The sequence below is a fragment of the Phyllobates terribilis genome, unplaced genomic scaffold (assembly GCF_046119375.1).
Source record: "Phyllobates terribilis strain yellow unplaced genomic scaffold, ASM4611937v1 Scaffold_4__5_contigs__length_816908805, whole genome shotgun sequence".
Taxonomy (NCBI): Eukaryota; Metazoa; Chordata; class Amphibia; order Anura; family Dendrobatidae; genus Phyllobates; species Phyllobates terribilis.
In genome coordinates, this window is record NW_027362764.1 from 39,853,121 (window position 1) to 39,866,804 (window position 13,684).

General features: G+C 36.9%; 1 protein-coding gene across 6 annotated transcripts in view; it reads left to right on the plus strand.

Moving 5' to 3' along the window:
• DGKB (diacylglycerol kinase beta) overlaps positions 1 to 13,684 on the plus strand; it is an 889,407-nt gene that overhangs the window by 247,398 nt on the left and 628,325 nt on the right. For 5 of the 6 annotated variants that reach the window (XR_012320016.1, XM_073677273.1, XM_073677269.1 and 2 more), the window contains 2 exons: positions 2,859 to 2,879; positions 12,462 to 12,615. Coding sequence is in view for 5 of the 6 variants with exons in the window: in XM_073677273.1 (XP_073533374.1) it covers positions 2,859 to 2,879; positions 12,462 to 12,615 (175 nt within the window). In the remaining variant the exon portion in view is untranslated. The remainder of the gene's footprint in view (positions 1 to 2,858; positions 2,880 to 12,461; positions 12,616 to 13,684) is intronic. The other variant, XM_073677272.1, reaches the window with a different exon arrangement.

Below are 13,684 nucleotides of genomic sequence, written 5' to 3' on the forward strand. Positions count from 1 at the left end.
AGCTTTTGCTTTTCAATGCATAGGAGAACACTAAGGGAGACCCACTCCCCCATAACGGGTAGAAGGTTTTTAGTACGCTGTAATCCACGTCTGTTTCAAGGGGCATTGCAGTTCCTCATAATTTTTGGAAGGCCTGCTATTCACTGCTTAGGCCAACAGTGTACAGGAGACCCAGTTGCTATAAATGGAAAAAACAGTTTAGTTATGGCACTCTGACCTCCATGTCACTTCCAAGGGGCATTGGAGTGCCTCTAAATTTTTGGTAGGCATTGCACTCACTGTATGCCCTATAACTGTGTAGCCAAACCGCTCCTTTTGATACAGAAACATATCCTACAAGACATGTGTGGTTGACTGGCCTGATATTGATGTGAATGGTCCCTGTTCCTCCTGCTCTTTCTCCTTTGCCACCACTTAATCCATCTTTCATCACCTGAAGCTTTGTTTTAACGAGAGTCATTGAACTGGGATAGTAGCAGGAAAACATCCAGCAATCCTCGGAGGAGGTAGGATATGAGCCAAAACGCTGACCACCTCAGGCCTAGCCGCTACTACATACATGCGCTTGCATTCCAAGGAACAGAAAGCTAAGGAGAAGGATGGCCTCATGATCATGAATAATTTACTCGTTGTGTAGGAGGCCGACCACTGCTGCTGTCTACCTTCTGAACTTTGTGTTGAAGTCTGATTGACCCAGGACCCGCAATCCTCTATGTCTGGAGGACGTGTTGCATCCCAGTGTCCAGCTGTGTCCCGGCTTCCACAATATTAACCAAGTGTGAAGGCGTCAGTCAGATGGACCATTCCTGGCCACATTCACTTGTCCACGTGTTTGTGGTTAGGCTGTCCTTCAAATAGGGGCGGCTGGGGACCGTTTATGGACACCCGGCCGCCCACAGGCGGCTGGGGACCGTGTGTGGGCACCCGGGCCGCGGGGCGGCTGGGGACCGAGTATGGACACCCTGCCGCCCCCTGGCAGCTGGGGACCAAGCGTGGACACACAGGTCGCCGGGCGGCTGGGGACTGAGTATGGATACCAGGCCGCCGACGCAGCCATGACGTGGTGGCCAGATTCCGCCTCCACATGCCTAAAAGGCCCAATTTCAAGTGCAAGCAAGCAAGCAGTAAGGTATTGCAGCCTGGGGGTGGGTGGGTGGCAGGCTGCATACTTGCGCTTGCATTGCAAGGAATGGGGGAGGTACAATTGGACCCTGCCCTGGGACAAGGACTTGCACGGGGATAGTTGCAAGTCTGCATCTTCTGATGCGGCAAGGATCACTTCTGATGGGCACACTTTAAGGTAGTGACCTGGGTGTCAGAGATGCTTCCAGGGGTCTTCCCCATGCTGTCCCCATGTCTTTTCAGCACTATATGCATGTGTTACACAGCACATGGCCAGATAAGGTTGTAAAATGTTAAAATTACATTTCTCGGTGAATGCATTTGTCACGGTTGAAAGCAATACAAAAGTGCAAAAATGCATAAAAAATGCTACTTGTGAACATAGCCCAAGGTGTGGAGGAGTATTTTTGTTTTTGGTTATTTATTTTACCTTATACATAAGTCTTTACCCTGGAAAGGAACTTCCTTAACATATTTCACAGGAAAACCGTTTCAGTTTCGTTTTTGAACGTTTTATTGTGAGCCTGTAAAAGTGGCTTAATATCTCCGACCACGTTGTTGACAGCAGTGACCTGGGGGTCAGAAATACTTCCTGGGGCGATCCCCATGCTGTCACCATGTCTTTTGAGCACTGTCACTATCGTTTTGGGCACTGTTTAGGATTTCTACAGACTGCCGGGGGTGCCGCCGCAAAAATGCTCGGGTCTCCCATAGACTAACATTGGGCTCGTTGCTCGGGTCGAGCACCCGAGTATCACGGTGAGCTCGGCCCGAGCTTCGAGCACCCGAGCATTTTAGTGCTCGCTCAACACTATTAAAAATCATTTTTTCAGTTCCATTAAAAGTTGCTTTGTTTGACTTAAAATAAACCTCTATGTTGAATTGGCTATTGACTGCAGAATGAGTTAACAGAGTGTCAATGAGTGAGATCGTTTTGATGAAGGAGTATTTAACTTTTTACATATTTCCTCTGGGCTCCTCTCAGCTGTTCTATGACCATGCAAAAGATGAACTGAACTTTGTGGTCATAAATCAGCTGAGAGGAGAAGATTTTTATTCAAAAATACATGCATTTAAGTAAAAAAAAAAATCATAAAATGCCCTCAAGGGTGTCTATATTCTTCAACTAATCCCAAGCATGAGAATTATTTATTATTTGTTTTTCATGGCACACTCTACTTCCTAATGCCATTTCTTTCAACTTATCTTGATTTATTTAACTTTATTTTTTTAGTGTAGTTCCAGATATGGGTTTAAAAATACTGCTTTTTTTTAACCAATATTTGGAATTAGAGTAAAAAAATAAAGTTAAATAAATCAAGTTAATAAAATGACTAATTTTACACTTTTTAATTTTATTTTTTTTATTAAATTCCATTCTCAATTTTATTGTTTTATATTTTATTTGTTTACATTAACTTTATCTTTATCTGCTGAGTAACGTACTTCCTATCAACTTATATATACCGTAGATGTTTTTTACATTTTTGATATTTTTCAGAAGTAGGCACAGATATTTCTAACATAGTGCAGGAATTAAAACATGTTGCAAAAATCATCAAAAAAACACAATGTGCATCTGACACAAGAGAAGAATTATTCAGCTTTTATTACTGCTAATATTATAATGAGCAAGAACATTATATAATGTATACACAGAAAATGTATGAACAAAATGTTACACTTCCCACACTTGGTAATATATGTTTCTATTGTTATCTTTACATGTCACCCAGAAGCAGGATATTCTGAATCAAGTAAGTAATTTTTTAAATTATTAAAGTAATACATTTCAAATATATGAATTGTTTCTGCAAAATGTATGATCAAAATCTGAGGAATTAACTCAAATCCCATTTGTAGTATTATAGTAGTTATATTCTTATACATAGGAGCAGTACTATAGTAGTTATATTCCTGTACATAGGAGCAGTATTATAGTAGTTATATTCTTGTACATGGGGGGCAGTATTATAGTAGTTATATTCTTGTACATAGGAGCAGTATTATAGTAGTTATATTCTTCTACATAGGCGCAGTATTATAGTAGTTATATTCTTATACATAGGAGCAGTACTATAGTAGTTATATTCTTGTACATAGGCGCAGTATTATAGTAGTTATATTCTTATACATTGGAGCAGTACTATAGTAGTTATATTCTTGTACATAGGGGCAGTATTATAGTAGTTATATTCTTGTACATAGGGGCAGTATTATAATAGTTATATTCTTGTACATAGGGGCAGTATTATAGTAGTTATATTCTTGTACATAGGAGCAGTATTATAGTAGTTATATTCTTGTACATAGGGGTAGTATTATAGTAGTTATATTCTTGTACATAGGGGCAGTATTATAGTAGTTATATTCTTGTGTATAGGGGCAGTATTACAGTAGTTATTTTCTTATACATAGGAGCAGTATTATAGTAGCTATATTCTTGTACATAGGGGCAGTATTATAGTAGTTATATTCTTGTACATAGGGGGCAGTATTATAGTAGTTATATTCTTGTACATAGGAGGCAGTATTATAGTAGTTATATTCTTGTACATAGGGGCAGTATTATAGCAGTTATATTCTTGTACATAGGGACAGTATTATAGTAGTTATATTCTTGTACATAGGAGCAGTATTATAGTAGTTATATTCTTGTACATAGGGGCAGTATTATAATAGTTATATTCTTGTACATAGGGGCAGTATTATAGTAGTTATATTCTTGTACATAGGAGCTGTATTATAGTAGTTATATTCTTGTACATAGGAGCAGTATTATAGTAGTTATATTCTTGTACATAGGAGCAGTATTATAGTAGCTATATTCTTGTACATAGGAGCAGTATTATAGTAGTTATATTCTTGTACATAGGGGGCAGTATTATAGTAGTTATATTCTTGTACATAGGAGCAGTATTATAGTAGTTATATTCTTGTACATAGGGGCAGTATTATAGGAGCTATATTCTTGTACATAGGAGCAGTATTATAGTAGTTATATTCCTGAACATAGGAGCAGTATTATAGTAGTTATATTCTTGTACATAGGGGCAGTATTATAGTAGTTATATTCTTGTACATAGGAGCAGTATTATAGTAGTTATATTCTTGTACATAGGGGCAGTATTATAGTAGTTATATTCTTGTACATAGGAGCAGTATTATAGTAGTTATATTCTTGTACATAGGAGCAGTATTATAGTAGCTATATTCTTGTACATAGGAGCAGTATTATAGTAGTTATATTCTTGTACATAGGGGGCAGTATTATAGTAGTTATATTCTTGTACATAGGAGCAGTATTATAGTAGTTATATTCTTGTACATAGGGGCAGTATTATAGTAGTTATATTCTTGTACATAGGGAGCAGTATTATAGTAGTTATATTCTTGTACATAGGGGCAGTATTATAGTAGTTATATTCTTGTGTATAGGGGCAGTATTATAGTAGTTATATTCTTATACATAGGAGCAGTATTATAGTAGTTATATTCTTGTACATAGGGGCAGCATTATAGTAGTTATATTCTTGTACATAGGGGCAGTATTATATTAGTTATATTCTTGTACATAGGAGCAGTATTATAGTAGTTATATTCTTGTACATAGGAGCAGTATTATAGTAGTTATATTCTTGTACATAGGAGCAGTATTATAGTAGTTATATTCTTGTACATAGGGGGCAGTATTATAGTAGTTATATTCTTGTACATAGGAGCAGTATTATAGTAGTTATATTCTTGTACATAGGGGCAGTATTATAGGAGTTATATTCTTGTACATAGGAGCAGTATTATAGTAGTTATATTCCTGAACATAGGAGCAGTATTATAGTAGTTATATTCTTGTACATAGGGGCAATATTATAGTAGATATATTCTTGTACATAGGAGCAGTATTATAGTAGTTATATTCTTGTACATAGGAGCAGTATTATAGTAGTTATATTCTTGTACATAGGGGCAGTATTATAGTAGTTATATTCTTATACATAGGGGTAGTATTATAGTAGTTATATTCTTGTACATAGGAGCAGTATTATAGTAGTTATATTCTTGTACATAGGGGTAGTGTTATAGTAGCTATATTCTTGTACATAGGAGCAGTATTATAGTAGTTATATTCTTGTACATAGGAGCAGTATTATAGTAGTTATATTCTTGTACATAGGAGCAGTATTATAGTAGCTATATTCTTGTACATAGGAGCAGTATTATAGTAGTTATATTCTTGTACATAGGGGCAGTATTATAGTAGTTATATTCTTGTATATAGGGAGCAGTATTATAGTAGTTATATTCTTGTACATAGGGGCAGTATTATAGTAGTTATATTCTTGTGTATAGGGGCAGTATTATAGTAGTTATATTCTTATACATAGGAGCAGTATTATAGTAGTTATATTCTTGTACATAGGGGCAGTATTATAGTAGTTATATTCTTGTACATAGGGGCACTATTATAGTAGTTATATTCTTGTACATAGGAGCAGTATTATAGTAGTTATATTCTTGTACATAGGAGCAGTATTATATTAGTTATATTCTTGTACATAGGAGCAGTATTATAGTAGTTATATTCTTGTACATAGGAGCAGTATTATAGTAGTTATATTCTTGTACATAGGAGCAGTATTATAGTAGTTATATTCTTGTACATAGGGGGCAGTATTATAGTAGTTATATTCTTGTACATAGGAGCAGTATTATAGTAGTTATATTCTTGTACATAGGGGGCAGTATTATAGTAGTTATATTCTTGTACATAGGGGGCAGTATTATAGTAGTTATATTCTTGTACATAGGAGCAGTATTATAGTAGTTATATTCCTGAACATAGGAGCAGTATTATAGTAGTTATATTCTTGTACATAGGGGCAATATTATAGTAGATATATTCTTGTACATAGGAGCAGTATTATAGTAGTTATATTCTTGTACATAGGAGCAGTATTATAGTAGTTATATTCTTGTACATAGGAGCAGTATTATAGTAGCTATATTCTTGTACATAGGAGCAGTATTATAGTAGTTATATTCTTGTACATAGGGGCAGTATTATAGTAGTTATATTCTTGTACATAGGGAGCAGTATTATAGTAGTTATATTCTTGTTTATAGGGGCAGTATTATAGTAGTTATATTCTTGTGTATAGGGGCAGTATTATAGTAGTTATATTCTTGTACATAGGGGCAGTATTATAGTAGTTATATTCTTGTGTATAGGGGCAGTATTATAGTAGTTATATTCTTGTGTATAGGGGCAGTATTATAGTAGTTATATTCTTGTACATAGGGGGCATTATTATAGTAGTTATATTCTTGTACATAGGAGGCAGTATTATAGTAGTTATATTCTTGTACATAGGGGCAGTATTATAGCAGTTATATTCTTGTACATAGGGGCAGTATTATAGTAGTTATATTCTTGTACATAGGAGCAGTATTATAGTAGTTATATTCTTGTACATAGGGGCAGTATTATAATAGTTATATTCTTGTACATAGGGGCAGTATTATAGTAGTTATATTCTTGTACATAGGAGCTGTATTATAGTAGTTATATTCTTGTACATAGGAGCAGTATTATAGTAGTTATATTCTTGTACATAGGAGCAGTATTATAGTAGTTATATTCTTGTACATAGGAGCAGTATTATAGTAGTTATATTCTTGTACATAGGAGCAGTATTATAGTAGTTATATTCTTGTACATAGGGGGCAGTATTATAGTAGTTATATTCTTGTACATAGGAGCAGTATTATAGTAGTTATATTCTTGTACATAGGGGGCAGTATTATAGTAGTTATATTCTTGTACATAGGGGGCAGTATTATAGTAGTTATATTCTTGTACATAGGAGCAGTATTATAGTAGTTATATTCCTGAACATAGGAGCAGTATTATAGTAGTTATATTCTTGTACATAGGGGCAATATTATAGTAGATATATTCTTGTACATAGGAGCAGTATTATAGTAGTTATATTCTTGTACATATTAGCAGTATTATAGTAGTTATATTCTTGTACATAGGAGCAGTATTATAGTAGCTATATTCTTGTACATAGGAGCAGTATTATAGTAGTTATATTCTTGTACATAGGGGCAGTATTATAGTAGTTATATTCTTGTACATAGGGAGCAGTATTATAGTAGTTATATTCTTGTACATAGGGGCAGTATTATAGTAGTTATATTCTTGTGTATAGGGGCAGTATTATAGTAGTTATATTCTTATACATAGGAGCAGTATTATAGTAGTTATATTCTTGTACATAGGGGCAGTATTATATAGTTATATTCTTGTACATAGTTGCAGTATTATATTAGTTATATTCTTGTACATAGGAGCAGTATTATAGTAGTTATATTCTTGTACATAGGAGCAGTATTATAGTAGTTATATTCTTGTACATAGGAGCAGTATTATAGTAGTTATATTCTTGTACATAGGGGGCAGTATTATAGTAGTTATATTCTTGTACATAGGAGCAGTATTATAGTAGTTATATTCTTGTACATAGGGGGCAGTATTATAGTAGTTATATTCTTGTACATAGGGGGCAGTATTATAGTAGTTATATTCTTGTACATAGGAGCAGTATTATAGTAGTTATATTCCTGAACATAGGAGCAGTATTATAGTAGTTATATTCTTGTACATAGGGGCAATATTATAGTAGATATATTCTTGTACATAGGAGCAGTATTATAGTAGTTATATTCTTGTACATAGGAGCAGTATTATAGTAGTTATATTCTTGTACATAGGGGCAGTATTATAGTAGTTATATTCTTATACATAGGGGGAGTATTATAGTAGTTATATTCTTGTACATAGGAGCAGTATTATAGTAGTTATATTCTTGTACCTAGGAGCTGTATTATAGCAGTTATATTCTTGTGCATAAGAGCAGTATTATAGTAGTTATATTCTTGTACATAGGGGCAGTATTATAGTAGTTATATTCTTGTACATAGGGGTAGTATTATAGTAGTTATATTCTTGTACATAGGAGCAGTATTATAGTATTTATATTCTTTTACATAGGGGCAGTATTATAGTAGTTATATTCTTGTACATAGGAGCAGTATTATAGTAGTTATGTTCTTGTACATAGGAGCAGTATTATAGCAGTTATATTCTTGTACAAAGTAGCAGTATTATAGTAGTTATATTCTTGTACATGGGAGCAGTATTATAGTAGTTATATTCTTGTACATTGGGAGCAGTATTATAGTAGTTATATTCTTGTACATAGGGACAGTATTATAGCAGTTATATTCTTGTGCAAAGTAGCAGTACTATAGTAGTTATATTCTTGTACATAGGGGGCAGTATTATAGTAGTTATATTCTTGTACATAGGGAGCAGTATTATAGTAGTTATATTCTTGTACATAGGGGACAGTATTATAGTAGTTATATTCTTGTACAGTCATGGCCAAAAGTATTGAGAATGAGACAAATAGTTATTTTTCCAAAGTTTACTGCTTCATTTTTTGTAATGGCAATTTGCATATACTCCTGAATGTCAAAGAGTGATCAGCTTAACAGCAATTACTGGACTTGCAAAGTCAATATTTGCCCAGAAAATGAACTTTAACCCCCAAAACACATTTCAACATCATTGCAGTCCTGCCTTAAAAGGAGCAGCTAACATCGTTTTAGTGATTGATCCATTAACACAGGTGTGGGTGTTGATGAGGACAGGGCTGGCGATCAATCAGTCATGATTAAGTAAGAATGACATCACTGGACACTTTAAAAGGAGGCTGGTTCTTGGTATCATTGTTTCTCTTCAGTTAACCATGGTTATCTCTAAAGAAACACGTGCAGCCATCATTGCACTGCACAAACATGGCCTAACAGGGAAGAGTATCGCAGCTACAAAGATTGCACCTCAGTCAACAATCTATCGCATCATCAAGAACTTCAAGGAGAGAGCTTCCATTGTTGTCAAAAAGCCTCCAGGGCGCCCAAGAAAGACCAGCAAGCGCCAGGACCGTATCTTAAAACTGTTTCAGCTGCGGGATCGGACTACCAGCAGTGCCGAGCTTGCTCAGGAATGGCAGCAGGCTGGTGTGAGTGCTTCTGCACGCACTGTGAGGCGTAGACTCTTTGAGCAAGGGCTGGTTTCAAGGAGGGCAGCAAAGAAGCAACTTCTCTCCAGAAAAAACATCAGGGACCGACTGATATTCTGCAAAAGGTACAGGGAGTGGACTGCTGAGGACTGGGGCAAAGTCATTTTCTATGATGAATCCCCTTTTCGATTGTTTGGGACATCTGGAAAACAGCTTATTCGGAGAAGAAGAGGTGAGCGCTACCACCAGTCTTGTCTCATGCCAACTGTAAATCATCCTGAAACCATTCATGTGTGGGGTTGCTTCTCAGCCAAGGGAATCGGCTCACTCACAGTCTTGCCTAAAAACACAGCCATGAATAAAGAATGGTACCAGAATGTACTCCAAGAGCAACTTCTCCCAACCGTCCAAGAGCAGTTTGGCGCCCAACAATGCCTTTTCCAGCATGATGGAGCACCTTGCCATAAAGCAAAGGTGATAACTAAATGGCTCATGGAACAAAACATAGAGATTTTGGGTCCATGGCCTGGAAACTCCCCAGATCTTAATCCCATTGAGAACTTGTGGTCAATCATCAAGAGACGGGTGGACAAACAAAAACCAACAAATTCTGGCAAAATGCAAGCATTGATTATGCAAGAATGGACTGCTATCAGTCAGGATTTGGTCCAAAAGTTGATTGAGAGCATGCCAGGGAGAATTACAGAGGTCTTGAAGAAGAAGGAGAAACACTGCAAATATTGACTTGCTGCATTAACTCATTCTAACTCTCAATATAACCTATTAGTACTCATAATATGATTGCAATTATATTTCTGCATGTGATATAAACATCAGACAAACACTATTAAAAACCAGAGGCCAGCAGATCATGTGAAAATATAATTTTGGTGTCATTCTCAATACTTTTGGCCATGACTGTACATAGGAGCAGTATTATATTAGTTATATTCTTGTACATAGGGAGCAGTATTATAGTAGTTATATTCTTGTACATAGGAGCAGTATTATAGTAGTTATATTCTTGTACATAGGGGCAGTATTATAGTAGTTATATTCTTGTACATAGGTGGCAGTATTATAGTAGTTATATTCTTGTACATAGGAGCAGTATTATAGTAGTTATATTCTTGTACATAGGGGGCAGTATTATAGTAGTTATATTCTTGTACATAGGGGCAGTATTATAGTAGTTATATTCTTGTACATAGGTGGCAGTATTATAGTAGTTATATTCTTGTACATAGGATCAGTATTATAGTAGTTATATTCTTGTACATAGGGGCAGTATTATAATAGAATAAATGTGGCAGTATTAAGTTGCATTTGCATAATATACTTACATTGCGCATGGATGGAAATATTATTGTATAGTGGTGGCCAAAAGTATTGGCACCCCTGCAATTCTGTCAGATAATACTCAGTTTCCTCCTGAAAATGATTGCAATCACAAATTCTTTGGTATTATTATCTTCATTTAATTTGTCTTCAATGAAAAAACACAAAAATAATTGTCCTAAAGCCAAATTGGATATAATTCCACACAAAACCTAAAATAGGGGGTGGACAAAAGTATTGGCACCCTTTGAAAAATCATGTGATGCTTCTGTAATTGGTGTAATTAACAGCACCTGTAACTTACCTGTGGCACCTAACAGGTGTTGGCAATAACTAAATCACACTTGCAGCCAGTTAACATGGATTAAAGTTGACTCAACCTCTGTCTTATGTCCTTGTGTGTACCACATTGAGCATGGAGAAAAGAAAGAAGACCAAAGAACTGTCTGAGGACTTGAGAAACCAAATTGTGAGGAAGCATGAGCAATCTCAAGGCTACAAGTCCATCTCCAAAGACCTGAATGTTCCTGTGTCTTCCGTGCGCAGTGTCATCAAGAAGTGTAAAGCCCATGGCACTGTGGCTAACCTCCCTAGATGTGGACGGAAAAGAAAAATTGACGAGAGATTTCAACGCAAGATTGTGCGGATGGTGGATAAAGAACCTCGACCAACATCCAAACAAGTTCAAGCTGCCCTGCAGTCCGAGGGTACAACAGTGTCAACCCGTACTATCCGTCGGCGTCTGAATGAAAAGGGACTGTATGGTAGGTTACCCAGGAAGACCCCACTTCTTACCCCGAGACATAAAAAAGCCAGGCTGGAGTTTGACAAAACTTACCTGAGAAAGCCTAAAACGTTTTGGAAGAATGTTGGTCAGATGAGACAAAAGTAGAGCTTTTTGGCAAAAAGCATCAACATAGAGAGTACAGGAAAAAAAAGAGGCATTCAAAGAAAAGAACACGGTCCCTACAGTCAAACATGGCGGAGGTTCCCTGATGTTTTGGGGTTGCTTTGCTGCCTCTGGCACTGGACTGCTTGACCGTGTGCATGGCATTATGAAGTCTAAAGACTACCAACAAATTTTGCAGCATAATGTAGGGCCCAGTGTGAGAAAGCTGGGTCTCCCTCAGAGGTCATGGGTCTTCCAGCAGGACAATGACCCAAAACACACTTCCAAAAGCACTATAAAATGGTTTGAGAGAAAGCACTGGAGACTTCTAAGGTGGCCAGCAATGAGTCCAGACCTGAATCCCATAGAACACCTGTGGAGAGATCTCAAAATGGCAGTTTGGAGGAGGCACCCTTCAAATATCAGGGACCTGGAGCAGTTTGCCAAAGAAGAATGGTCTACAATTCCAGCAGAGCATTGTAAGAAACTCATTGATGGTTACCGGAAGTGGATGTTCGCAGTTATTTTGGCTAAAGGTTGTGCAACCAAGTATTAGGCTGAGGGTGCCAATACTTTTGTCTGGCCCATTTTTGGAGTTTTGTGTGAAATGATCAATGATTTGATTTTTGCTTCATTCTCTTTTGTGTTTTTTCCTTGCAAGCAAATTAAATGAAGATAATAAGTCCAAAGAATTTGTGATTGCAATCATTTTCAGGAAGAAACTGAGTATTATCTGACAGAATTGCAGGGGTGCCAATACTTTTGGCCACCACTGTAGTTATATTCTAGTACAGTACTTAGAAGGTAGAATTATAGTAGTAGTAATAATGGCTAGACTGGCCTTTTTTCCCCCAACTACGGTAATAATTTATTTAGGGCACTGATCAGTTCTCTTCCCTTATTCCACATTGGACTTTGAAGAAGAGGTAGAATTTAGCAAGGGCGACAAGGACACTGTCAGTGATTGATGACTAGTAAATTGTCTTTTAATGCTTCCTGTCTACATTTTTTTTTACCACCAGGCAATTGACTTTGAAGGTTTCCAGCTATTTATGAAGACATTTTTGGAGGTTGACCTACCTGATGAATTCTGCAAACATCTTTTCATGTCCTTTAGCAACAGATTCCACAATCCAAGTCCCTCAATGCAGAGTAAAACTGCGCTTCTTTCTGGTGGTAGGTTGTGAATATGATCTTGTTTAACTTTGTCACCATAAGAATACATTACAAATATTTTTAACACTAAATGGAGTTGTGATTACATGACATGGTGATCGTCATTACTCCTCCTTTTTCTTGTTTGCATTACAGCACACCATGTGGTGAGGCATGGTATTGCAAGCAATTGAAAATATGAAAACTACTATCCTTTGTAAAGCTCTCATGGTGCTAATAATGTCCAGCGTCCTTACATATCATGAAACTTCTAATAAAATACCTTTTTTAAAGAAAATTTGTCATCAGGTCAAAAATGGCCAGCTATAACTCTTATTTTATTTCTGCTGTTCTGCTGTTAAAATAAAAGTATAAACTGGCCACTTTTGATGTGGTGACTGGTCCTATTTTAAGGAATTGTCTGGGACTCAAACATTGATGACTTATCCTTAGGAATATTATTGGGATGGTGGGGATCTATCACTCATCACCTTCACCTATCAAGTGTTTGTAGTTCCTGTAGACACCAAACCAGTGTCACACTGGTACCTTGCATGCCTTCTCAGCACCGTCCTACTCACTACGCTCACCGCTCTGCTCATCCAAGTGTCAGGTCATCTCGCTGCACTGCCTGTTGCAGCACTCCTAGCACTGCTGCACCCTCTTGTGGCTGGAGAGTCTCAACCTAGCTAGAAGGAGGTGTGGCTAGACTCTGTAGGAATTTAACCCTGCTGTGACCTACAGAGTTTTGTTTTTCTGGCCTATCCCCTGCCAGCAGGGGATATATTAGGCAGCTCCTCCCTCGACACTTTGCCTTCACTTAGGTTCCTAGTTTCAGTCCGTGTCTAGTAATCTATCTAGATGATTACTGTTTGCCTTTCTTGCTACCGACCCAGCTTATTAACTCGTTTTGTCTATCTTCTCCGCTCCTGATCCTGGTTTCATATTCTGATCCTGTACTGCCTGCCCCATCCTCTGACTGTCTGACCACATTTCTGTCTTTGCCATCTGTGCTTCGTGTTGTGACCCTCTGACCCTTCAAGTCAGCTGCTGCACGTTCATGGACTGCCCTGGAGTGGCACCTGGTGAC